The sequence below is a fragment of the Talpa europaea genome (assembly GCF_964194135.1).
Source record: "Talpa europaea genome assembly, chromosome: X".
Lineage (NCBI taxonomy): Eukaryota > Metazoa > Chordata > Mammalia > Eulipotyphla > Talpidae > Talpa > Talpa europaea.
Window position 1 is genome coordinate 44,772,979 of NC_140081.1, and position 27,080 is coordinate 44,800,058.

Consider the following 27,080-nt stretch of genomic DNA (forward strand, 5'->3'; position numbering starts at 1 on the left):
AAAAGAAATGCTATGTTTCCCACCATTTGAACATCCAGCAAACAACAGATGGGCCTTGTGTTTGCAACAGTGTATTGGTTGTACAGCTATGGGCACCTAACAGTGTAAATGGGGGCTAGGCAGGGGAGTTGCTGTTCTGCCTCTCTTAGTGTTGTTTTGCTCTGTCTTCCTACCTGTGTCTCAGCATTAAAGAAGTGCAATATCCACAGAAGGCTCCAAATTCTCTTTTTGCCTGTGAGAACGGACAGTGAATCTACCCAGCCTGGGATGGTTGCACAACACATAGTATTTAAGTTAATGGGATATCAAGGGGAAGAGTAAACATCACTCAAGGTCTGTATCCCTTCCTCTAGGGAAGGGGTTAGTGTGTTTGTGGTGGTACATAGGAAAGTTGTATCATGTATGACTTTGTTACTATCTTTATTTGGAGATTAAGTATGGTTAAAAAAAAATTGATATGGGTATCAAGTTGATAAGTGTGGACTTGTGATAGCTAATTTTTGGTGTCACCTTGACCAGTCCACATGGGGTGCACAGATATTTGGCTAAACATTCTGGGTGTGTCTGTGAGGGTATTTTTGGATGAGATCAGCACATTTTATAGACCTTCTGAGCCATCAGCTCCTGGGCAACTGGTAGGTTTGTTTAACATCCAATAATTGATATAATACACCATGTTAATAAAGGGCAAAAACCACTAGATCTTTTCAATAGACACAGAAGAAACAATGGATGAAATTCACTATGCTTTCATGATAAACACCCCCCCCCCAAAAAAAAAAAAACACAACCCAACAGACTAGGATGGGAAAGAAACTTCCTCAACCAGATAAAGAGTACCTACCAAAAAACCACAGTTAACATCTTGCTTCATGGTGAAAGACTGAGTTCTTTCTCCTTCAGATCAGAAACAAGGCAAGGATATCTTATCTTGCCATACCTATTTATCATTTTGCTGGAGGCTCTAGCCATGTTAATATGGAAAGAAAAATAAATAAAAGTTACAGAGATAACAAAGGAAAAATGCAAATATTTATCTCCATTTACATGTGATATGATCTTAAATATATAAAAGTCCAAGGAAGCAACTAGAAACTATTATAGGTAACAAACAAATTAAGCTAAGTTTCAGGATACAAGATCAATCAATGTACAAAAGTGTATATTGAATAATCAGAAATGAAATTAAGAAAACAATCTCATTTATGATAACATTAAAGAAAATAAAACACTTAGGAATAAAATTAACAAAAGAAGTACAAGATTTTTGATCTGAAAACTAGAAAACACAGTCAACAGAAAGTAAAGAAGACTTAAATATATGGACAACCATTTTCTGTGTTCATGAAAGGGAAGACTAAATATTTTTAACTTCATCCACAAATTGATCTACACATTCAATGCAGTCCCCATCAAAGTTCCATCTGGCTTTTTTGCATATTTGACGGGTGAATATTAAAGTTCATATGGAATACAAGAGATCCTGAATAGGCAAAATAATCTTGTAAGAGAAAAAATGTATGAGAAGTTATATTTTTTGATTTCAAAATTTACTGCAAAGCCATTGTTATCACGACAGTATCATATGGACATAAGGATAGATATATAAATCATAGAAATATGATTGAGAACCCAGAAATAAATCTTCATATTTATGGTCAATTGATTGTCAGCAAAAGCACCAAGGAAAGAAAAATCTTTTCAACAAAGGTACTGAAACACTTGGATATGTACATGCAAAAAAAAAAAAAAATCAAGTTGGACTCCTAACATATACTGCATACAAAAACTAACTCAAAATAGATTAAGGACATAAATACAAGAATTAAAACTATCAAACTCTTAGAAATAATATAGAGGTAAATCTTTGAGACTTTGAGACCTTGGATTAGGCAGTGGCTTCCTCCATATGATACCAAAAGCAAGTACAACAAAGGAAAACATAATAAATTGTACTTCATTAAAATTCAAAAAATTGTACTTTAATGAACACTACCAGGAAAGTGAAAGGACAACATACAGAATGGGAGAAAATATTTGCAAATCATATGCCTGACAAGGGATTTTCATTCATAATACATACGGTAAATTTAAAACTCAACAATAAGAAGACAAATGTCCCAATTGAAAGTGGGCACAGTATCTGAACATTTTTCAAAGTAGTATACAATTGGCCAAAAGGCACAAGAAAATATTCTCAACATCACTACTTATCATGGCAATGCAAATCAAAACTACATTAAGATACTTGCTCCGTATCCACTAATATAACTATAATCAAAAAGACAGAAAATAACAAGTTTTGGGAAAGGATGTGGAGAAATCGGAACCCTTACATGGGAGTGTATAATGGCACAGATGCTTTGGAAGACAGGATAGCATTTATTCAAAAAGCTAAACATAGACCTACTGTTGAGTATAGGTAACAAGAGAAATGCAAACATATGTCCATACAAAAACTTGTACATGAATATTTATAACAGTGTTATTCAAAATAGCTCCAAAGTGGAAACAATCCAAATGTCTACCAGTTGATGAATGCATAAAAATTGTGTGGCATATCCGCACAATGGAATAATATGTGGCAATAAAGAGGAATAAAGTACTGTTACATGCTACAAATGGATGAATCTTAAAAACATTATGCTAAATAGAAAAGTCACAAAAAAACATGTATTATAGGATTCCATTCATATGAAATGTCCAAACTAGGTAAATCTACTGAGATAGAAATATGGTTAGTAGTTGCCAGAGTGTGACTGCTAATGGATATAACATTTTGGGAGGTGATGAAATGTTCTAAAATTAGATAATGATAATAATGATTGTGCAACTACACAAATATAACTAAAATCTACTGATATTTTAATAGGGTGATTTTTTTTTAAAGATTTATTTTATTTATACAAGAACTAGGGTACAGGCCAGATGTGCGGGAGGGTGAGAGGATTAACCAGAGACAGAGCAAGGAACAGAACAGGCAGACTGACAAAATACACTGCTGAGGGGAACAGCGGGCAAGTCAGGAGAGGTCTGCTGTGCCATGTGGGTAGCTCCCTGGTCGGGGATAGAACTTGTGCTGCAGTGGCTGCGGAGGTTGCGTATTTTAACCACTTGCGCCACCAGGGAGACTCTGGGTGAATTTTATGGTATGTAAATGATATCCAATAAAGCTGTTATAAGAATAATCTGAAAAGTAATAACAATCAAAATAATTTTGTCTCCAAATCCAAGACAATTTCAACATAGAATTAATATTCTTAATAAATTGTCCTTACAAGTTAATAAGCAAAACACACAAAGGCAAAGGAGACAAACAAGCAAAACTAAGAAGAAATACAAAAGGCTAGTAGATTTTTGAGGAGAGCAAAAAGACAGCTAATTGGGGCTCACATGTCCATATAAGTCCACGTCAGTGCACATACTATAAAAGCGTGTCACACATATGAATTCATGAATCCTCATAAAATCCTGTGCAGTAGGCTCCAAGACCCTCACAGGCAACCCAGGACCATGTGACACCCCCCATAGTTGCCTATGGACCTGAGTGGGGTGATAGCTGCCCCTACAATGGCCATCTGGGCACCACTGATCCTAGACTTCATCCCAAGGGACTTTGAGGCTGTCAGGAGAGCTTGCAAGTTTCCCGGAGTCATTATTTCTGGCCTTTCATTCTTTGCTGTGTGATAGATGGCAGTGTGTGAGCCCATCTCCTCTAATGAGTTGCTGGGGTGCAAAATTCTATGTGGTGGAGTACATGCATATCCATCAACCTTATCAATCAGTTGGGTTGGGAGTGAGGCTGTCTGCTGCTTATGGAAGTTGGTTGCCTGGAGAAGACCTGGAGGCCCTGCTGGTAGGTGGAGATTCCCTGCAGGAAACAGTTCTGGTTTGCACCAACATGAGGAAAAAAATGGGTTATCAGAGTCCCAGAGACCTGTGCCTTTATTTCCTGGATATTTGAAAAGGCAGGTGTTACCAATTATCCACTTGAACCATAAAGTCCATTAATAAAGTGGCCATACCAAGTCCTAGCATCTTCCTCATCTCTCCAGCCCCCCTAGCTCTGGCCCTTCACTAGCTTAGGAATTAGCTTCCTACCTACCACCTCACCATGAAGGCTAAAGGGTCAGGTTCTGGACCATCTCAACTCTAAACTCAGGTCTCCTGGTGGAGAGACCATGAACCCCTGGGGGCATTGTGAGGACAGTTGAGGGGCTGGAAGCAACTGGCCAGATAACCAACCACCAGTGGATAGGTAACTGGCACTTAGGCCTACCACCCTCCAGCTGCCCCCGAGCCAACCCGCCACAATCTCTGACACTGAAACATCCTCTTCCCACTCACAACTCAATCCAACTTGATTTAGAGTGCTTCATTCCCATCTCCAACCAGGAGGGTCTTGCTCCTTGCAGAATGTACCCGGGAAACCAGAGGCTGCCTGCCCCCAATGGTTGCCAACTCCAAGTCAGGGCCTTGGTACTTGGGGTGGGAGGCAAGGAAGTGGGGTTGAAACACCTTGGAGCCCCACAATGGGCTCTTTTATCTTCCTACCCTGAGAAGGAACAGAGAGAGGCTCAAGTGAGTGACTTGCTTGGGGAGGAGGTGGTGAGGGCAAGAGTGAGCTAATCAGGCTGGAGAAAGGCAAAATGGCCCAGGGAGGCCATGGGCACGCATATAGCTCAGGTTGATGGGCCCTCTACTCAATGCTGACTGTTGGCATGAGACTTTGCTAACTGGGCATAGCGTGGAGAGAGGGAGAGTAACTCAGGCATGTCTGTCATCTCTCTAAGACTCAGATTCTGGCACTTGCCAGGCTCTCAGGGGAGACTGACAGTATTGATTCCCAGGAGTGTCTGGTTATTTTCCTGGCAGCAATCTCCGATGGAATGTCTCTCTGCAACCTTCATTTCTGACTTTTTCAAGTGACCATTGTCCATGGGAGTCTCCATCATTGGCCACAATCTCCTTGTGTGGCAGGACCTTGAGGATTGCCCATATGATCTTGGCAATCTGTCCTCCGGTCAAATGGGCAAAGAAAAACAATTGGCCTGAGACAAGGAGGAAGGACAAAGAGGAGGGATGCAGAGCTAGTCCCCCCATGCTCCAGCCACGTACTAGAGGTGAAATGTCATTTGGGTCACTTTTGAGAATGCCAGTTTCCTCATCTGTATGTAAAATGACTTTTGACTTTTGAATGAGATGATGGATATGAAGTACCTGGAGCATAGGATATAAAGTACCTGGAACATAGTAAGGTGCTCAATAAATGCTAGCTGTCACCACCATCACCATCAGTATCATCAGCATCACTGTGAGCCTGTATCCCACACCCATATTCCCATCCTTGTGCTTGACCTTGATGCAGAAGATTAAAGAGAAGCAGTCAGTGGTTTCTGCTCCAGGATAGTGTTTAGTGGGAGAGCTAAGGTGCACATAATAATGGAAATCCAAGTGCCACTCACAAGCAGTACAGTCAGGATATGGAGCTCAAAGTAGAGAACAGAACCTGTGGATTAACTAGGGCTTTCTAGGAAGGCTGTCCAAAGAGGTGAGGGCTAAGGTAGGCCTGGATATGTTGAATTTCCAGTACTGGCAGGGAGGATGGGGAGAAGGGGGCTGCTCCTGGCTTAGCTCAGCCAGGACCAGCGCCCGAAACTGGCAATGCTCCCCATTTCCTGTTGGGTTGTTGGCCAGGCTCAGTGCCTCAAGAATGTGAAAACTGGGCTGGCCACTGGGGGTCGACAGAGATCAAGGAATAGGGAGGCTACCAGGGAGAGGACAAATTTCCTTGGGGATTCTATCCCTTTGATTCAACAACCTGCCTGGATGCCTCTTTCTCCCTGAAATCCCACCTCATCTTTCACCTGTCCATAACCCTAAGGCATTCCTTGCAGAAGCCTCTGAGCTTCTTGCCTTCCCCATCTGCCCAGGACACCAATCTAAGGAGGACAATTGCCTCTCTCACCCTCAAGGCTACGTGGGGCTGCTTGGTGTCCTGGAGAGGGACTGTGAAAGAAAACCCAGAGAAGCCCATGAGGTTCAGGTTGGCTTCCTCATGAGAAAGATGATGGGTGCCTTGTCAATTGAGGGTTCACCACAAGCCTCACTTGGGCGGCACCATGAATGTCAAGGTATTGGCAGGGAGGCTAGAGTCTTAGAGAGAAAATGAGCCTTCACTGGGAGGGGCTCCAGGCCCTCCTGGTTGGAGATGGGAATGAAGCACTCTAAATCAAGTTGGATTGAGTTGTGAGTGGGAAGAGGATGTTTCAGTGTCAGAGATTGTGGCAGGTTGGCTCGGGGGCAGCTGGAGGGTGGTAGGCCTAAGTGCCAGTTACCTATCCACTGGTGGTTGGTTATCTGGCCTGTTGCTTCCAGCCCCTCAACTGTCCTCACAATGCCCCCAGGGGTTCATGGTCTCTCCACCAGGAGACCTGAGTTTAGAGTTGAGATGGTCCAGAACCTGACCCTTTAGCCTTCATGGTGAGGTGGTAGGTAGGAAGCTAATTCCTAAGCTAGTGAAGGGCCAGAGCTAGGGGGGCTGGAGAGATGAGGAAGCTGCAGCTCCATTCCTTGGCTTATCCAAGTGCTTGCTCTGCCTGTGGTATTCCTCCAGCGATAACTTGATTCCTATGCTTATTGGACCTAACACATTAAGTGTGTTCACTAAGGAGCCAGGAGAAGGACTGCATAAAGATGCCATTTCTCCAGCCAACATTGCCCTCCCCCAGGCCTACTGGCCCTCTGAGATGGTATGGATGACTGCTGCTCCTCTACCCTGAATTCTCAAGACCCTAACAGCAATGAATGCACAGGTCCCAGGTAATTGGAGAGAGAGCACAACAGGTAGATCAGGCTGGAGTGCTGCAGGCTTAGCCCGCTACACTGCCCCTCTCCCACGCCCTGGGCTAGACAGGCAAAGGAAGATGAGCCTAGATCAGTGACACATGGGAGGGCAGGGATGTCCAAAGATGGGGCTTCTAAGGAGCCCAGGGTCCCAGCTGCCACCAAGCTCTGGCTTTCCAATGCCTGCTCTAGGCCTTTGTCGGGGGCAGGGACAGGCCATTTGCTTGAGTGGGGCCTGAGGGTTTTGGACAGGTTTCTAGGAGTCCAGGCTAGGGCTAGGTTTTATAAGAAAGGAATAAGGAGGACAGGGACTAGGCTGTGTCAGAAGAAATGGCTCCTTGTCACTGTTGTCCTCCTGCCAACAGCCTGACTCAGAGCCATGCTGGTACCTGGAAAATCAAGGTGATATCACTGCAAACACCATAAAGCAGGCATGAAGCTTGGGGCAGGGACTGGGAGTTGAGAGTTTTCTTGAGTCTTTGGCCTTTGGGGATGCCCCTTCCTTCCCTAGCCACAGGAAATTGTCATAACTGCGGTGAAACTAGCTTCACAGAACTTCCCTCTCCTGGGGTTGGATCTGACCGAATCCTGGAGTGTGGTACAGCCAGAAGGGTGGGGAGGAAGAAGACTGGGAAAGCTCAGGAGGCCCCGCCCTGGCCTTTCCCTGAGACTGACTCAGGGATAGAGTGACTTGGGAAAAGCATGCATTTGCGGGGGTGGGAGGACAGGCTGAGCCCAACAGACCAACAGACCAACAGACCTCAGCAAGGAAGCAGTGAGGACAGAATGACTAGCATGAAGGGCAAAGAAGGGGGTGGCAAGAATAAATCACTGTGTTTTACAGGCTGAGCTTGGCAAGGACACAGAAGGCAGCCAGACTCAGCCTGGTACCTCAGTTTTCTCAATTCTAAAATAGGCCTATCAATACCAACCTCAGGAATGATGTGAGCATTAAACAAAGACAATCATGCTCCAGGGGTGACAGCACACCACTACTGTGCCTGGCATACAGTCGGGTTTCATGAAGTACAACCAGCCTTCATCCTGTGGGCAGTGGCTGTATGCATCTGTGAAGGCAGTGGGATTTGCAGGGGCCAGACCGGAGACTGTGGAGAGGAGAGTGAGCCTCACTGGGTTGTCCCAACTACCATCCTCTTGGGTCTCATGCTAGACTTTCTGCTCCCTGACACTTTGGTGGACAAGGCCCACCCTTTGGCACGAGCACCTTTGCCATGCCCTGGGATGTGGGCATCTAGTCACAATCAGAAGTGCGAGTTGTGTGGTCAAATAGTGTAGATTTCAATCCTGACTTCACTTCCAGGCTGTGTGGCCTTAGGTGAGCTAGTTCACGTCTTATCTCAGAGTACAGGCAGGCAAGGGGAGGTTCAGGACAAGGGCCCCAGAAATAGAGAGGGGGTGTATATATGTTCATGCATGTGTGTGACAGTGACGTGAAGAAATGTGGGGGCTGGACTCCAAGAGCCACAATGGCTGGCACAAGGCCTGCCAGCTGGTGTCGGGTGAATGGGTAGGAGAAAGCCCAAATGCTTGTGTATGAATATGTATGTATGTGCGTGAGGAGGAGCTAAAAAAAATGTGCATGTGGCACACTGAGCATGTGTAAGCGGGTGAGAATGTGTGTGACCAGGAATGAAGGTGTCTCTGTGGGAGGCTCTGTGGAAGAATAATAGTTTCCATTTGGTAAGCACTGTGGTGGGCCAGGCATGATGCTAAGCCCTTTCTGTGCATTATCTCATTCATCCCTCACGGCTCTGAAAATGAGTGATGATGTCCAGGTTGCAGATGAGTTAACTGAAGCCCACAGAAGTAAAGTGACTTGCCCAAGGAGCTTCACTAAGCAGTAAAATGTGTGACTCTGAAGTTCCCACCTCCTTTTTTTGTATGGGAATGGGAAGCTGAGTTCAGAAGGAGTTGCTCTGTAGCTCTCCGGAGACTGCATCATTCCTGAGGCCTCCTGCAGTTGCCAGGTGTTCTTCTGCATCTCTGGGTTCAAGAGGCCCTCACATATTGATTTCAACCTGCTTGCAGCTCCTCAAAGGCAGGGCTAAGGTGTAAGATTGGTGCTCAAGGAACTTTGGTGGACTTGAACTCTGAGGGATTAAGTGTGCTCAGTGACACTGGTCTGGAAGGCATAGCTGCGGCCAGAGGAGGGAGCGAGCAATTGGATAAAAGGGGAACCACATCCTTCACAGATGCTGACTTCCTTTTAGGTTCGCCCCAGGGCATACTTCTTCCCTGCCTAAGGGGGCTGAATCACCACATCTGAGGCCCTGTGGTTGGGAGAGGAGGAGCAGGAGATCAGGGCCTCAGCTGGCAGGGAGCAGGCCCAGTTCTGCTACCCAGGCCCCTGCAGCTGGTGCAGCAGACATGTTGAGGCAGAAAAGGTCTGTGTCATGTCCAGAGGTGGCCAGTGCATGGAGCAGGCCTACACACAGAATCCTCCACTATTTCCTCTACTTCCCTCCCATCCAGGGTTAGGTGTTGGCACACTCAGTAGTTGCTTCTGTCTTCCTAGGGTTCACAAGTCTGCCAGTATAACCTGGTCTCCTCCGCCACCTATCTGGACCTGGGCTTGCCTTCCCTAGAGGCACTGGGCATGCTGACAGTTCCATCTGTGGTTCTGGGGTTAGCAGTGGTGATTCTAGCTGGGAACTTGGGGCTTTGGCCAAGTCCGCAAATGAGCTTTCCCAGGCTTTGTAACTTCCTGAAAGATTTTGAGTGGAGTAGAGAGAGCCCTGGCCATCCTGAAGGCTGCTATTTTCCAGGCGTTAACCAGCTTTTAACCAGGAATGAAGTAAGGAAGCAAATAAGCAAGAAGCGGCTGGAAATGTGGCAGTTCAATTTGGTATAGGAGAATGGACATAGGCCTTGCAGACAGACAAGCCTGGCATCAAATCCTGCTTCTACCACCAATCAGCATGGTGACCTCAGATGAGTCTCTTCCCCTGCCATAGGTTTCCCCCTGTGTAAAATGGGAAGAGTAGAACTCACCGTAAAGGACTATGAATGGAAACATATCTAACATTGTTCTTGGCGCATAGTAGGCCCTCAGTAAGTGGCAGGCTGCTCTGCCTACTTGGGCATTGCTGCACTTTGGGGCATCCAGGCCCCCACACTGGGTTGTGCCCTTGCAGCTTGTTCTCATTTGTCCTCGCTTCTACCTTAATAAGGGGCCCAGGAAGGAGTTAGAGACCTTAAATAAATCCTCCTCCATATCTACCCAGATCCACCTCACCCTAGAGGACCTGTACCTAAAATGGGAGTGGCCCAGCTCCCTTTCTATTTTCCTCCCAGTACAAGTCCACTCTACAGCCAAGCAGCAAGGAGACTTTACATGCTGGGCAGTCCGAAAGCCTACCCCAAATCCATCCTGTGGGGTAAATGGTTTCCAGGATTTTCTGCCCTCCCACCTTTAGGATTGCCCTGCCTGATGGGGCACCTGCAGTTGTTACATTGTTGTAAACTGACTTGTTTACTGCTGTGGGCCATGGGAGGAGTATTGAGATAGTCAGGGAGAGAAGCAAGAGAGAAGCAGGAGAGAGAAGGAAAGAAAGAAGGCCAGAGAAGCTCAGAGTGAAGACTTGCCTGGGGCGAGGAGGCCTAACCGGGCACCCCTGCCTGACGTGTACCTGGTTGTTGCAATGCATGTAAAGCTCAATAAAAGCTTGAGAAACCCACCGTGGGCTCTAGGACTCCTCCTTTACCCCGTCTGCTCGGATATAGATAACCTGCACTGTGCCTTTCCTGCCCCTACACATACCTCCTACCCCTACTTGGCCACGGTTCTTGTGAAGACGACCACCGCCATCTATGGTCTTGTTTTTGAGCATTTATGCCTGGCTTTTGTGTACTATGCTCCAGTTGGGGTGCGAACTCCCAGTTTGTTCCAGGCACTTGCAGTGGTAACGGAGACCAGTAGGGGGAGACATTAGTACGTGGGTAAGTCTGTTAGGGTCCGACCACGGAGAGCGGGTTGGACCGGCTGGGTCTGAGCTATGTGATGGAGCCAAAGTTATAATCAAGGAAATGAGGAGGGGCGGGGAGAATGAGCCTGGGCTGGGAGACAAAGACCCAGATGGCGAGTCCAGGAGGGGCTGGAGTCCGGCATCTTGGAGCTAGGGCGCCCGATTTGGCTGCTTCAAAGGCGCCTACCTTTTCCTCTTTGCCCTGGAGGTGTCTTTATCTAGGTGTCTTCACATCCTTGCTGGTCTATCCCAGGCGCTTCCTTGCCTGCACCTTCAGATAGAACAAAACTCTAAATCTGGGCTTCTGGGGTCCCACAAGGCTCTCCTTCTAAAGCTGAGACTCTTAAGACTTGCTGCTCCCCAGGGCCAAAGAACTCAAATCCCCTACCACCACCACCACCCTGCCCTACTTGACCCCTCTGAGAATCCACTGCCCACCACTATTCGCTTGTGCATTCAGGAGGCCGGCTCCCAGTTAAGGCGCACACTGCCATTCGAGGGCAAAAGGCGGAAAGCCCATTTGAGGCCTATCTGAGACAGGACTGGGAGCAACGGGATAGCCTTGCCACATAGGTGGGCACAGAGGAGGACTTCGGGGCTCGTGTGTGCGGAAAGAGAGAATGGCTGTACTTTCCCGGGAGATTTCGGGCCAGGCCTGGCCCAGGTCAGCGGGCCGAGTGTTGACCAGGCGTGAGGGGAGAAGAACAGGCCAAGCCGACGGTTCTAGAGAAGCGCCAGCTTCCCACAGGCTGAGCGCTCTGGGAACAGGACTACGGGGTACCCAGTCCTAACCACAGGAGCCGCACACACAAATCCGTGTCATCGAGTGCGAGGCGCCCTTAAGAGCTTCCCGAAACCCCGCCCCCTTCCTGTTCTGGGGGCGTGGCACGGGGCAAGGACCCCGTGACGGAGCTTGCTATTGGCTGAGCGGAATAGGGTTGGCCTTGCGTTCGCCTGAGCAGGAGAGTAGACAGCTCAGTGGCAGCAGAGGGAGTCTATGCGCGCTGGCTGGCGGCTGGAGGTGTGTGAGCCTCGCACCGGCCGTAGACCCTCGGGCACAATCGCGGGGGAGCTAGGACTCAGCGACCCGGCTGCCCGGCTACCCGGCCGAGGCTTCAGCGGCGCAAACCGATGGGACTGGCTCATTCGGCAGCGTCGCCCCTCTCTTCTAAGTACACTGAGTGGGGCCCGTGCTGAAGTAGAAGCTGTCGAAGGGGTTGGCTGGGGGTGGGGTGGGCGCAGCCCGGAGTCTCATTGTGGCCTGGAGGAACAGAACCCGCGCCTGGGCGACCCAGAGGGGAGCCCCCGGACTCAGTACGAGTTGTGGGGAGACTCCCACTTCTTTCCAGGGGTGCCGATCCTGGGACAGTCAAGGCATCGGGGCAGCCACCGAGTCCTCAGTGGGGAGCCCCCGACGAGGAGAGGGCGCGCAGTCCGAACGATATCGGGGAGCCGAGCGGAATCGGGCGGGATCACCGGGGGGCGCAGAGCCCCCGTCGCTCCTCGTGCGGCAGAGAGGCCAGAGGAGCGAGCCCTCGGAGGCCGCAGCCCATGCCCGGGTTGGGGGCGGCTGCCTAGTGAGTCGGCCTGGCCGGCCGGGCGGAGAAGAGCGACACAGAAGCCAGCGGGAGGGGAGTACTTCAAGGCCGGTGGCGGAAGATGGGCGCCTGAGTGGCGAGGAGAGCGACTCGGCAAGAGAAGGCGAGGAGAGATTTGGTGAGGAGGCGCCAGGGGATCCTGAAGTGCAGCCTGCTCCCGGGAAGATGGCCCGGCCTGGGCAACGTTGGCTCAGCAAGTGGCTTGTGGCGATGGTCGTGTTGGCGCTGTGCCGGCTCGCCACGCCACTGGCCAAGAACCTGGAGCCCGTGTCCTGGAGCTCCCTCAACCCCAAGTGAGTAACTTCTGTTTGGTCCCTGGTGTGGAAGGCACTCCTCCGGGGTGAGGCTACGCGCCCCGAGTGCCAGTGGGAAGGTATTCAGAGGAGGAGCGGCGCCCCATTTTGTCTCTGGCCTTTTCGAATGTTTTCTGCTGGAGGGCGGGCAGGGTGCAGAGGGTTGGGATGGGGGCACTTAAATAGGTGAAGACCTCTCAGCTACCCGGTCCTCTTCCCCTGAATGTCCGGGAATAAGTCGAGATGGTCGCGCCTGGCGGAACTGGGAGTCCGGGCGCTCCAGAGCGCACCGGAGAGCTGGGTGGAGAAGAGAACGCAGCCCCTCTGGGGCCCCTGGGAACGTGGCGGTTTTCGCCAAGAGTCGCTCCGTGGGGCGAGCTTGACCTGGGTGGGGGACGAGGCCGGAACACAGGTTCCTCGTTTGTTAAGCTGAGATGGGAACGCGGCGCGAGACTCCGCGCTTAGGGTGAGTGGCAGCTCCTGTATCCCCATTTGGGCTTCTCCCATTTTCATTTCTCTTTCTTCCTTGTTTGCCTCCCTAGCTTTTTGCTTTGCGGTCTCTTCCAGCCTCCCCTTTTTTTCCCCTGTCGGGGCCGTGGAAGGGCGGGCTCCGCTCCCAGGCTCACAAAGGCGGGTGGAGAGGGGCGGAGTGGGAGAGTGGTGTGTGTGTGTGGGGGGGGCTTGTTTCGATCCAGCGCCCGTCGGGGGTCCAATGAAGCCGGCAACAGACCTTAGAGGGCCTGCCTGGGTGGAGAGTGGCAGCCAAGGAGGTGGGTGGGGAGCAAAAGATTCTTGTCCAGACTGGTCCCATTGGCCCACCCCCACCCCCCACCCTATGGCCCTCAGATAGGGTAGCTGTGCTTAGTTTTCCTCAAGGGATTGGGGAGGCAACTACATAGAGAAGATCGTTTCTTTTCTTTCTGTTCTCCCCCCCAAAAACAACACATACCTTTCAGGGCGGTGGCTCAGTGGTTTCTGGGCTCTTCCTGAGCCCTTGCTGGGGCTGGAGCTGTGTGGTGACCTCTGGACCTTTTTCTTTTTTGACATCCAGGACTCGGGTTGGAACTTGGGGTCAGAAATTGCTCTTCCTTTCTGGTTTCTGGAGGTCCTGGCAATGTGCAGGCACATTAGTGGAAAACGGGGCCTTGGCCTTGCCCTGTTCATGCTCTCTGTTTCCTATATCTGGAATCTCTTCCTGTCCACTCTTGCTGGGATCCCCGCTATCTTCCCCAGCTCCTGTCTGTCTTGGCCCCTTGGGTTCCAAGGAGGGTACATCTCTCAGCCTTTGAGTGGGAGAAGGTGGCTTCTTTAGTTTTCTCCTTGGGTTAAGGTATGGTCCTATTTACTGGTCTAGTGAAATGGCTAGATCAGGGCCAGGTTACAAGAAAAGGAGTTGGCAAAAATGTCTCCCTTACCCAGAAGGGTAAACTGGGTGTAGTGCTTTCCTAACAGCAGAAACTCAAAATGGTCTGGGGCCCTTGGGCCACTCAGCCCCTGGGGAAAGGTTTTGAAGTGCGCAGTTCCCCTTCCCTCCTCCCCCCTGTGAGGGTGGAGCCTGGAAATGCTCTATCAGGAGCTGGGAGAGCTGAAATCGCCTGGGGTAGCCCATCATAGGGGCTCATGGGAGTGACCTAATTGCTCTCTAGGTCTCTAACCAGAGATAGCAGGCAGCTCCACAGCTGGAAAGGAGCCCTCCTGCAGAGTTGGGGATTGGTGGGGAGCTGGGAGAAACAAGATCTAAGCTTCCCCCTTTTTGTTTTGAACCTTTAGTGCTCTGGACCAGTTCACAGGTTTTTGAGGTCTTCCCCTCCCCCCCCCCACCAACCACTGCAAGCTGGGGGCCAGCATCCTGGTGCGAGGGTGGGACGTAACTGAGGACTCAGAAGGACCTGCACAAATTCCATTCTATAATTGAGCAGATCTTGGGAACTGTGGAGGATTGATCTAAACTCACTATGCCACTAACCCCGCCCCTGGGATTCCATCTAGGCTCAGGGGTCTGGAATTCAGCCACCCTCTGTGTGTGTTGGGGGCTGAGGGGAGACGGGCCAGAGGAAGGCAATTCCCTCAGCTCATCTGGACTTGAGCTCTGAGGGCTGCCTCTGCCACCGCGCCCAACCCTCAGGGCTGCCACAACCTTTCAAATAAACTGTCTTTTCTGTCTTTCTCTCCTCCTTTGCAGGCTGCCAGGAATTCTCCCTCTCAGGTCCTTGTTGCTTGGCCCTCCCATACCCTCTGTGAGCCTTGCTCACCTCCCCTCTCCATCTCAGCTTGCCTGCTCTCCCTCTTTCTCACACTCCCTCTCACTCTTAGTCACTCTCTGCCTCTTTTTCTCAAGTCCTTTTGTTTCTCGCACATGCCCGTGCTCTCCCTCACAGGCTCATTTTCTCTCTTCCCTCCCCTCTCCTCCCAGGCTTTTGGTCTCTCTTCTCAACCTTGTCAGGAGCTGGTAACCCCCCCCCCCCAAATCTCCCAGTGCCTATAAACTGTGCTTAATTGCTTCCTCCTTGGGAAAAAAAAATCAAAATAAAGAAGTGAGGTGGAGGGGCAAGAGGAGATATTTTCAGAATCCAGGGTGCATGCAGCCCCGTCACTGACTGGGAGAAGGGAACCATAATGGCCAACTCAAGATTTCCATCCTTTTCCAAATTGGCGAGGGAGCCTTCCAGGGTGGCAATCCCTGGGTGGTGAGGCCCTCTGCCTCCCTGGGCCCTCTTGTCAGACTTGCCCAATGAGCAGAGGCTGGGAAGGTGGATTTGGTCCCACTCCAGCTTGGTAGGAACCAGAGTGTGCACGAGTGCACTTGGGTGGGTGGAGGGGGTTGTCTGTGAGGGAAGGTCCCTGGTGGCTCCCTTCCGCAGCCTCTTCCCCTGAGAGTTTGGGGCAGCCGGCAGGCCTCACACTTGAGTCTTCTCAGCCAAGTCCAGCTGCTTCAGTTCAGTCTCTCAGTCCTGTTCTGACCCCTTCCTGTCCCCCACTCAGGTTCCCCCACCTCCAGAGAGTGGAAATGTGCCTGAGATCACATTACACTTTCCCTCTGAGGGGGTGGGGTGGCCACGGTCAACATGGCATCCAGGACCCTTGACTCCATCCAGCATGGGTGGGGGCAGCTGCAGACCCCAACCCATGCTTGGCTGTTATAAGCCAAAGTGTTGGCCCCAGCCCCCTCACAGCTGTTCCAGCTCACAGTCCTTGGGGAGGCCAGCTCAGGGGGCCCCTTTCTCATGGTGGCTAGGGACCTGACCTCTTCTACTCTGGCTCATTGGCCGCAGGCGGGGGTCTGAGAGTGCTGGGAACCCAGCAGCTCCTAAAGTTCCCTGTTCCCTTGCTTCCCCACCCCCACCAGAGGCCCAGGGCCAGAAGGTCCTAGATGCTGGGATGAGGGCTGAATCAAGGGTTCCCTTTCTCCCATCACCAGGTTTTCCACTACCTCCCCAGCTTGGGTGGATGGGGATGTGTGGGCCCCGGGTACTACTGTGCATCACTGTTTTCTGGAGGTTGGGACTATGGAGAGGGGTGGGTCAGCCTGGAGGCTGCTGGTTGCCATAGAAACACTAGGTTTGGGCAAGGGTCCAGCCTGTGATAATTAGGGGAGCTGAGGTGGGGGGTGCTCACCAACCACATTTTGGGTGTCTTGGCCTTTGTATCACAGCAGCTCCCTCACCACCAGGTATGTTTCAAGGTAGTGTTTTTGGGTGGGGGTGCCAGCAGCCAGGAGCATAAAGTTGAAGGAACTTCTTACTTCTCCACAGTGCTGTGTGTGGCATGCTCACAGTTGGGGCAGCACCTGCCTGCATATAGAGCATCCTTAGATCTGAGCTCAGTAGGTGTTCCCAGCAGCCCTGGGAAGGAATAGCCCCCATTTTCCAGATGAGGAGGGCAGGGACCCAGCGAAGAAAAATGACTTGTCCAAAGTCAGTCAGTGTGGAGTCTGGCATCCTCCTGCCTTGGAATCTAGGAGATGGGAATTTAATTTAGGCTTTGAGAAGAGGATCTGGCTCCCTGCACCCAGCTGCCCTACTCACCTCACAGGTGTGTGTGCTTTTGTCCTTGTGACTCAGGCCCTGCCTGCATGTGATGAGCAGTGCTCTGGCTTCTCATTTGACTTTGTGAGGTCTACCCAATCGAATTCTGCCCTCCGAGAGCATTCTGCTCTGGTGACCTGAACTAGAGGCAGCCAACTGTTAGGTGGGGAGGGTGACTTCCTCTGGGACTCTCCTGGCTTCCCTGCCTCTGACAGTGCTGTGTGAGTGCCAGGACCCAGCTGCTGTTCCTGCCCACCCACGCCTGGGCGGGCACTGCTGGGACACGCCTGGCCTGCTCCTGCTGCCTCTGGGGCTGGGTGGAGCTGGGGGAGTGAAAGAGGAGCCTTTAATTTGGGGGCTCCCCACCCTTGCTGGGATGAGAGCAGACTTGAGCTCTGGCTCGGGGTCTGCCCTCCACTAGTCCTGCCACCCTGGGGGTGAAGGTGGAGCAATGCTGGGGACACATATTCAAAGCTGTGACTGACAAGAGTCTTCTACTAAACTTGAGCTGGCGAGGCCTGGGACCAGACTCTCCCTATGGCCACTCTCCCACCACAAGTTTCTAGAGCCTGAGGGAAGGTTGAGTGGGAAGCAAGTATAGACCTGGTGGGACTTGGGCGCTTTCTGGGTATTACCACCGTGACTGCAAGCTGTCCCTGCTATCAACTGTATGTGTATGGCTGGAGAGGGGCTGAACTGGAACAAAAGAAGCAGAGGGGCAATTGGCTTCTGACTAATTGAAGGGGCAGCTCCAGCCCCTTCAACCTTCTCCTATCCCTGTGTTCTTTTCGGGGGTATCTCTTAGCTCAGAAGGAAGGCTGAAGGGAAGACTTGGGTTAGGGTGAAAGGGGGGAAGCAGGCCCTAAGACAGGATCCAGAATGCTTGGGCTGCCATCCCCAAGTCCTTTTACTCCCTGGGGTGCTTCCTGGGTTCCCAGGGCTATCAGAGGCTAAGGAGGGTAAGCCTCAGGGGTTACCATGGTGACCTGCTTCAGGCTTCCTGCTGGGCCAAGTCAATGGCCTTACTTTCCCCAAAAGGGGAAAAGGGCTTTGTCTGGGGGTGGCCCCAGGCAGAAAAACTTGGCTTGATAATGGGGGGAGTAGTCGGTTTTTTTTAAAGTGGGGGATAAAGATTTTCACTTGGGAACAATCTATTTCTCTTCCCCTCCTCCCCCTTCTCTCAACCTGGTGACTAAGGGGAGACCTGCAGGGTCCCCCCCTGCACAGCATGACTAGTGTTGTAGCTGGCTCAGGGCTTCTCTCTTGCTGACTACATACTCATCCCTAATGGCCCCTTGCCATTTTCCTGAGTTCTTACAGGCCAAGAAGCTGTTGTCCCAGTGGTGGGGATGATGCTAAGACCAAGGTCGGTCAGGGAAGGCAGGGCTCATCAGCCTCTTCTCTCTCCTGGCACTATAGGGGAAGGTGAGTTTCCCTCTGCCAGCTGCTATGCAAATGAACTGTTGAATATTTATGAAGTCTGATCATTGAGGTTGAAGAGAGTCTGAGGGGTGTTGGGGGCAATAGTCCTCTCTCCTTGTCCCTCCCCCATCTGCTATGTAGACATCTGTTTCTTCAATGTCTCTAGGTTCAAGGTAGAGCCATGAGTAGCTAGACGCCCTGTGTTCTGGTTCTGGGGGGCTCTAGAGCCTGAGTGGTGATGGGGAATTGTGCCTAGATCAGACAGGCATCTCAGGGCATAAGCCAGGGTTTGGTGCTTAGAAAGGTGAGCTGGCCTGTACCCCTTTGCATTCCCTTTATACCTACTGTCACCCCCAGATAGCGTTCTGTTGGGGTACAGCAGAACAAGGATTCAGCTAGTGTGTTTTAGGTCCTCAGAGACCCCTAGGGGTTCATATCCTGGGTGAGTTTAGGCTCCTCGAGGTGACTTTGGGCACCTCTGTTCCATGGTAACATTCCCTCTGTGGCTCTTGAAGGTTCCTTCTGGCTCTAAGATGTTAGAAATTGTCTAATAGTGCTGTCTGGGTAGAACCAGTGTGTGAGGATTGGAAAGTGAAAAATGTCTTGAGAATTATAGAGGTTTTGGTGAGAGTTTACAGCTTTTTGTGGTACATGTGTTTCTGTGCGCCTCCACCCTACCCCCCACCCCAGTGGCTCCTGTCTGGTGCTCTGAAGTGCAGTAAAGTCAGGTTTCAAGAGGAGACCTGCGCATTTTGGCTTTTTTACTTTTACTTGCCTGCCCGCAGACAAGATGGCAGATCCCAGCTCAGTGGAACCTCACTCGACAAGGAGGGCCGACTGCTTTTCTTCATCTGCTTGTTCCTGTTTCCCTATTCTACACCTTGGGTATCATTTCCCTCCCTGGAATGAGGACACCAGACTCCCAGTAGGCCCTCAGTGTTTGTGATCCCCACAATGGACCCTCAGGAAGTGGAAGAACACTCTTCCACTGTCTGCTTCTTTCTCTGGAAGCACTGCCTTCAGCCCTTCAATCCTTCCTGCTGGAAGGACTGCCTCCAACGGGATGAAACCCATGTTGCTGTGACCCTCGAGGCCTTCCTGTCAGCCCTGGGATAAACTGTCCCAGCCACTGTCATGCCCTCTTGCCTGTGTCAACTTATCCTTGCTCACCCAGGCCCCACTTTCCTCTAGCTGCTTCTGTGGACCCATCTCAGACCAGCTGTCCACTCTCTCTCTTACTGCCTCCAAACTTTGCTGTTTGAACCACACCAGAGCATGAGCTATTTTCTTTTCTGACCCAGACAGACACCGGACAGACAATAAAGTCCTTGAGAATGGGGCCGTTATCTTCTGTTTCCTATCCCAGCCCCTCTCTAATCCCCAAGAAACAAGACTGGGTTCATTGGAACTTGGGAGTGGTATCTGGGCTCCTGCCTCTTGGTAAATGAGACTATATCTAAGCAGGAGTCAAATATATTGAGTGCCTACTGTGGGTTAGGTGCCCTCCACATGCTGTTGGATCTTCCCACCACAACCCTGGGAGTGGGGGGTAGAGCAAGACCTTCCCACCCCTAGTTGATCAGTGAGGAGACTGAGCTCAGGGAGATCCAGCAGCTCATCTAGGCACTCAGATCCTTACTGTCCAATTCCAAAGTCTTGTCTTTCTCCTACATGCCTTTCTCCCAGCTCTAGCTCTCCCAGGCTCAGAACCAGCAAGAGAGTGGCACTCTATTCCTGTGTGCTTAGGCAGGGGCAGCTGCCTTCCAGCTGCTATTCCCCCAGCTGCTATTGCCTGGCCTTCTGGATTAGCAGATAAACTTGCTTCAGGAGATAGGTGCCCATGTCTTCTCAGGATCTGGAGCAGGAGCAGTGTGGATGTTGGGGGATTAGAACACGGATGATCTGTTGTCCCTGCTTAGGCACTTTGTCCCTTCCCTCTATTCTTAGGAGTGAGCCTGGTCAAGTTTGGAGATTCAGACTCTTGCATTATGGGAATGGGGCTCTGGGAGGACACTGGGCAATAGGAGTAGGAAGCTGGGAAAGCTTTATGGAGCTGCACCTGAACAGAAACTGTGTCCATTGCCCCTGGGCTCCAGGTAATACCTGTCCCTATCTCTTTATCATGCCCAAGATTAACAAAGATGGGGGAGAAGACATGGGTCCCAGACAGGTTGAGCTCCCCTGGCCAATGGCTGGGAGCTGCAGGGTTGGTGGCTAAGGCATGTGTGGACTTGGAGTGTGTATGTATGTACATGGTCATGTGAGTGCACACACATGCAGGGGAGGTGGTAGTCATGGTTATAAAGGAATGTGAGTGTTTTGGGGGTGGGAGGAGAATAGGGCTGCCATCTCCAAGCAGCCCAGGCCTGACACCTTGGTACCCAGCCCATCAGCCACGTCAGCCCCCTCCGGAAATGCCACATTAGGACAAAGGGCTCCCCCAGCTTGGCAGTGCCCTACCCTGCCAAGTTGTCTAAGCCTGGTAGCCTTGCCTATGGGCCAATCATTCCACACCCTGCTGGCAGTGTGGTTCTTTCTCCCCACCCCCAGCCTAAGCATGGAGGAAGGACAGAATGCCTATTCTCACCCTCTCTACCCAGTAAGCCCAGCCTGGCCATTATTGTCCACTCCTGTGGTTCCAGAATGGCTTGGGCCCTCCAACTCTGAGGCTGACGGTCTCCCCCTTTCTGGACAGATTCCTGAGTGGGAAGGGCCTGGTGATCTACCCAAAGATCGGAGACAAGCTGGACATCATCTGTCCCCGAGCAGAAGCTGGGCGGCCCTACGAATACTACAAGCTGTACCTGGTCCGGCCTGAGCAGGCAGCCGCCTGCAGCACCGTGCTTGACCCATATGTGCTGGTCACTTGCAACCGGCCAGAGCAGGAAATCCGTTTCACCATCAAGTTCCAGGAGTTCAGCCCCAACTACATGGGCCTGGAGTTCAAAAAGCACCATGATTACTACATCACCTGTGAGTCCCTGCCTACCTACCCTGTGCTTCTCTCTTATCTATCGTGGAGCTGTGGCAGCTTCGAAGTAGAGCCACGAGACTGCACACGGTGAAGGCCCTGCCTGCTCTGGTCCCCTCTGAAGACTGGTGTGCTCTCTTCACCCAGCTTAGGAGTTCCAATCCCAATATTCACCAAGGGCCCCACTGCCAGCTTACCTTGGCTCTAGGAGTTGGTGGGAGAGGACTTCACTTTTCACTGCTCTCTGATTCTCTTTACCCAGCTAAGATCGGCTCTTGGGAATGACAGAGTTGGCAGAGCCCTTGGGGAACAACCAGCCATTTAGCCTTTCTCTTCATGGGAAACTGCGGCCCCAAGAGGTGAACAGGCTTCTTGTTCTAGATCATCTGAGAATTTAGGGATAGGATTGGACTCCTGACCCACTAATCTAGGATTCTTTCCACTCTCTGTCCATGTCCCCCTCACAATGCCAATTCTAATTGCTTTGCCTCTGAACAGTGTCAGCCAATGACAAGATACAACTTAGTATCTACTGAGAAAGAAGGACCAGGGCCTGGTTGTGATACAGGATGAGTGACCTTGGGGGAGGACTAATTTCTGGTCTGGGCTGGGCTGGTCTACTCAGTTCCTAATGGGAGGTTCTCAGGGAGTGGGGATTCCTTGACTCCCAGTTCTGTCCTTCTGGGCTAAGGCAGCACTAGAGTTTCTAGGTAATGCTGGCTGACCTTTCCATTTTGCCCTGACTTCTCTGGCCTCTTGCTGCAGCCACATCCAATGGGAGCCTCGAGGGACTGGAGAACCGGGAGGGAGGTGTGTGCCGCACACGCACCATGAAGATCGTCATGAAGGTTGGGCAAGGTGAGTGCCCAGTTGGGGGCCCCAGTTGGACCTTTGCAACAGACATTCCCCCTTGGGTATATGAGTGTTGGGAGGCACATAGGGGCAGTAGGGTCATGGTATATGAGGTGCAGCCTACAGGCTATTCTCGGCCCACCCCAGATGACGGGGGCACACACATGGGCAGAGTCCTTTCCCCTCACTTGTGGTCTCCCATCCCAGACCCCAATGCTGTGACACCCGAGCAACTGACCACCAGCCGGCCCAGCAAGGAGACAGACAACACTATCAAGATAGCCACACTGTCCCCTGGCGATGTGGACTCTGACGGCAAACATGGTGAGTTACAGGTGTCTAGAGACCAGAAGCCATGGTTTGACTGCCCTTCGGGGCCTGTCTCTGAAAAAAAGCAGGACAGGACCGAGGTTGGCCATGTGTCGCTGGGATTTGTGGCTAACCGTCCCTGCCCTCCCTCTCCCTTCTCCAGAGACTGTGAACCAAGAAGAAAAGAGCGGCCCAAGTGGAGGCGGCAGCAACAGCGACCCAGACAGCTTCTTCAACTCCAAGGTGGCATTATTTGCAGCTGTGGGTGCAGGCTGCGTCATCTTCCTGCTCATCATCATCTTCCTGACGATTCTGCTACTAAAGCTACGCAAGCGGCACCGCAAGCACACGCAGCAGCGGGCACCTGCCCTCTCGCTCAGTACCCTGGCCAGTCCCAAGGGGGGCAGTGGCACTGCGGGCACTGAGCCCAGCGACATCATCATCCCCTTACGGACTACAGAAAACAACTACTGCCCCCACTATGAGAAGGTGAGTGGGGACTACGGGCATCCCGTCTACATCGTCCAGGAGATGCCACCCCAGAGCCCAGCGAACATCTACTACAAAGTCTGAGAGCCTGGCAGCCTCAGGCCCAAGGGACAGTCAGTCTGGACTGCACTTCTCTCTCCCCTCGCCAGCTGTGCCCACCTTTGTATTTAGTTTTGTAGTTTCTTGGCTTTTATAAGTCCCTTTTTACCCTGCCCTCTGGGCTTCAGATGGGGTGCTTGTGCCCCCACCCCCATGCTCTTGTGCCTTCCCCCTCTGGCCAGGCTTCTGGGCTCTGTGGGGGCGCCCCTTTTATTGGGCAGGGTTGGACGCAGGTGGGGAGATAACCCCCCACCCTGGCCCTGTCCATTCTCACCCCCTTTCCCCCCTCCCAGGACTACATGTCCACTATCATCACTGTTTTTAATGTTTTTGTGTTCATTTTTTAGCTGTCAACTCATTTTCATCTATTTTTTGAAGAAAATTGGAAAAATGCAAAAGACAACCCCTCCCCAGGCCTTTTGAGCCGGGCCAAGCCCACTCTAAGGGGCCTGGGGCAGGATGTGGCCAGCCAGGAAGCATAGGATGGCGTTTCTTTGATAAATTCCTCCATGTCTGGGGGTAGGAAGGGAACAGGCCTGGGTTGTTCTTGCCCATGAGGAAAGATGAGAGTGCCACCCTCCCCTCCTGACCCTCGTTCTGCAAAGCTGAGCTTGGCAATGGGGTAGTGGCTGCCACCCTTCTACCAAAAAAAAAAAAAAATTCCTTCCTTGTGGGATTCTTGGGCATCTCCCGCCTCCCTCACTCTCACGGTAATTAATGTCTTAATTGGCTGTTGCCTGGGGAACAGGAGAGCTGCTGCAGGCAGATGACCTCATGGGGGGTGGAGAGAGGTGAGGTGCCCAGGTGGCTATTTGCCCTGCAGAGCTGGGAGTTCCCCTTTCCATTCCCCCCTCCCCCATCGCCCTGTTCTCTTCTCACCTTGGGCATCTTTCAGCCTGGTGGGGAAACAGGCCCAGGGCAGAGACCTAAGCGGGTATAAGGCCTAGTGGCCTGCTCCTTTCCTAGGCTCTAGGTCAGGTGGGTGATTCCCCAACCCAGCTCCTGCTCACCCCCAATTTTGGACTGGGGCCTGGAAAGAGGAAGAATCTACCCCCGGCTGGGCCAGCACGCCGTGCACTTTGACCCCGGCTCCTTGCCAGCACGGCTGCTAACAGACTGGCACATGAGTGCGCCTTGCAGGGGCTCCCAGCATGGCCAAGAAAGGGGCTGGGCCTTCCACCATCCACCTCCACACTGCCTCCTGGCCAGCCGCCCACCCCAGTGCCTGGTGGGAGAGGGAGCCAAAAAGCTAGCCCCTTCCAGGTGGCGGTCGGAAAGGTTTTTTGTTTTTGTTTCAGTTTCCCATTTGTGTAAATACTAGTCTTTTTGGAAAAAAAATAATGTAAAGATGTTTTGTATAAACTCTGAATTATTTTCTTGTTGCTTTTTTCTTAGAAAAAAATGAGAACTAAAAAAAAAAAAAAAATTTTAACCACATGGAGAAATGGGTGTAAAATGGTGTCATGATGTTGGGGGATGAAGTGTGAGTGTTTGAGTGAGTATGAGAGAGCAGAAGAGAGAGAAAGAAAGGAGATAGAATGTGTGTGTGTGATTTCCTATGGCCAAATCACAGGTGTCCTGTGCAGGTCTGGGAGGGGAGAAGGTGGCAGTCCTAGTGGAGTATGATGTCTCAGCTGCTCTGTGGCCCTCCTGCCCTCCCCCTCAGTTTCCCTGCCCTCTTGTTATGTTGGTGTTGCAACCATTACCCCCCTCCATCCTGTTACCTCTGCGGCAAAGGCCATGGGTATCTTCCCAGTCTGGCATTAGGTTCAGCTAGAGAGGGTCGATGGGGAAGGGGGTGTTTCCGTGGCCACCTGGGTGTGTTCACAAGTACTGCCACCGCCTGACTGGAGCTAGATATAGGACCTGCTGGCAGGACCAGCCCAGTCCTGCCCTGCCTCAGGATGCCTGAGGACAGAGAGAAATCTTCCCAGGGCCTGGGCCTCAGATGCAGCCCACCAAGTAATGAGGCAGCTTCAGGCTGGCTGCTTACTGCTTGGCCTGAAGATTCTTCCTTCTGGCTTCAGAGCCAGGCCATGCCATGGCCTCACCACAGTGTACTTGGGGGCTCCTGGCTGACAGTTGAATTCCTCAACCTAAAGCAGTGCTGAGCACCACCCACAGGCTGAGGCTTAACTTGCTTGGATCAGTAAGGGTGATGAGGGTCCCAAAGATCTTTTGGCCTCAACCCCCAGCAGAGACACGTACTGGCAGGGCCTGGGACCTTTCTGCGCCAGCCTGGAGTCACCTGTGGGCCTTGTGGGGGGACTCCCTGTGGAGGTGGCTAAGATCGAAATCAAGAGAGGAGGATGAGTAAGATCCCAGCAACTCAAAATGGGTAAGAGGCACTAAAGGAAAGGAGGAGGAGGAGGAAGGAAGGGGAGGATTAGCTAGTGATCCACAGCAGGAAGCCCCAGTGAACCAGCCAAGGAGCAGGCAAGACTGAGGGAAATGGGACATAAGAAGGAAGGGGGAGGGAGAGCCTTGGGACCTACAGGGTGGAGGGAAAGGAAGCTGGGCTGGAGCAGGGCTGGGCCTGGCTGGGGTGCTCCCACAGCCAGCTGGGGCAGAGGCTGTTTATTTGGTTTCTCATTAACCTGAGGAAGTGCCTGGATCAGATGGGAGATGGGGCCTCTGCTACTTGACTGCCTACCCAGAGTTGCCCCCCCTCTCCGCCCCCTCCTTGAGTGGGGGGTCTTTGACCAGAGTTAGTTCAGGCCAGATTGATGTCCCTAACTGCGATGGAGCCTGACCTGGGTTAGGTGTGCCCTTCCTCCATTTCTCCAATCATGTGTCCTTGGGTGGTCCCCCATCTATCTCAGGATACCAGCGTACCTAACCCATAGGGGATTGAGTTCTTGGGGTCCCCTTGGGACTAGCAGTGGGACTGTGAGGTAAAATATGTGGGAGAGAGCAAAGGAAAGTATCAGGCAGTCTCAACAACCCAGAAATTTTAGGACTGCTTGTTTCCACTGGCCCAGGCCTGGGCACCAAGACTGACACTGCTTCGAGCTCAGTGCCTGGTACCCAGCAGTGCTTAGTAGCTCCTGCGGCAGTGTGTCCCTCACCTGGATAATTCCTGCCACTTGTTTTGAACACTTTCACATGTAGTCTCATTGAGTCTCATGTACCCTCTTCCTTGTGAGGGTAAAAGGTGGGGAATCATTTGCCTCATATTTGAGATGATGAAACAGACCTTACCGGGGGCAGTGACCACTAACCGAAGAACACACAAGTGGATGGGAACATGGGGATTCAAGGCCAGGCCTTTCACTTCCCCATGAGCAGATAGGAGAAGCTCCTTGAAGGGGACTCTCCTTCACCCCACTCCCCCACTCCTCACTCCATCTCTGATCTCTGGTGAGACTGAGCAAATGTACTTCCTTGGGGATCTTGAAGAACAGGAGCCCTCCTCACATTCCCTTCCCGTCTGTCTAGGTCAGGGAGGAACCAAGCTCAGCTTGCTGGAGGCAGGAGGTGTGAGCCTCCCATGGTAGGGCCCCAGACCTGCCCCACCCTCAGCTCTCCTTCCTGTCCCAGCTGGGCCCAACTCCTGGTGAGTCAGGGATAGAGGATGCTTCCCAGGTGAGGGTGGGGCTGCCTGGCTTCCTCTGCAGGTGGAGCCCAGATCACCAACGAAGCCAAGCTGGGCAGGTGTGAACCAAGCCTCAGTTTCCCTGAATGGACAAACTGTGAAGCTGGAAGGCCAGGGCTCTAGTGATTTACTGCACTGAATCATTTTAAGTTTCCAAGAGACCTCTCTGAGGCACAAGGGACATGGATGGCCTGGCACCCTCTAGGTAGGGGCAGGAGAATGGGTAGATCTAAAGGGGAAACTCAGATTTGACTGAGACGATCCTAGGTTGGTCCCGCTGAGCAAGAGGCCCTCTGGCCACCTGGCATCACTCACTCTCGGAAATCTGGACTGCTTGCCTGCCTGTCTGGCCTCCTGTCCTGCCTGGGCATGTCACAGTCCCACTGACACCCCAGCTGAGTCAGTCCTAGCCTGCGTGGGGACCCTCCTCACACGTCTGCTGCTGGCCTTCTATTACAGCTGGCCATAAGATCTGGGGTTGGGGGAGGGGGGCACTGCAGCCCCAGCTGGTACTTGTTTAGGTACTTGTTTGGAAGGCTACTGAAAGGGGGGGGGCAGCTCCTATCCAGGAAAGGGGTGTCAGAGCCCAAGTTGA

General features: G+C 51.8%; 1 protein-coding gene across 1 annotated transcript; it reads left to right on the forward strand.

Annotated features, from left to right (window-relative positions):
* Nucleotides 1-12,595: 12,595 nt before the first annotated feature.
* EFNB1 (ephrin B1) lies at nucleotides 12,596-22,875 on the forward strand (the record flags this gene model as incomplete). The annotated part of the gene is made up of 5 exons (XM_084258061.1): nucleotides 12,596-12,723; nucleotides 20,866-21,143; nucleotides 21,907-21,999; nucleotides 22,201-22,317; nucleotides 22,466-22,875. 5 exons carry the CDS (start codon nucleotides 12,596-12,598, stop codon nucleotides 22,873-22,875), a joined length of 1,026 nt encoding a protein of 341 aa, XP_084114187.1.
* Nucleotides 22,876-27,080: the final 4,205 nt, after the last annotated feature.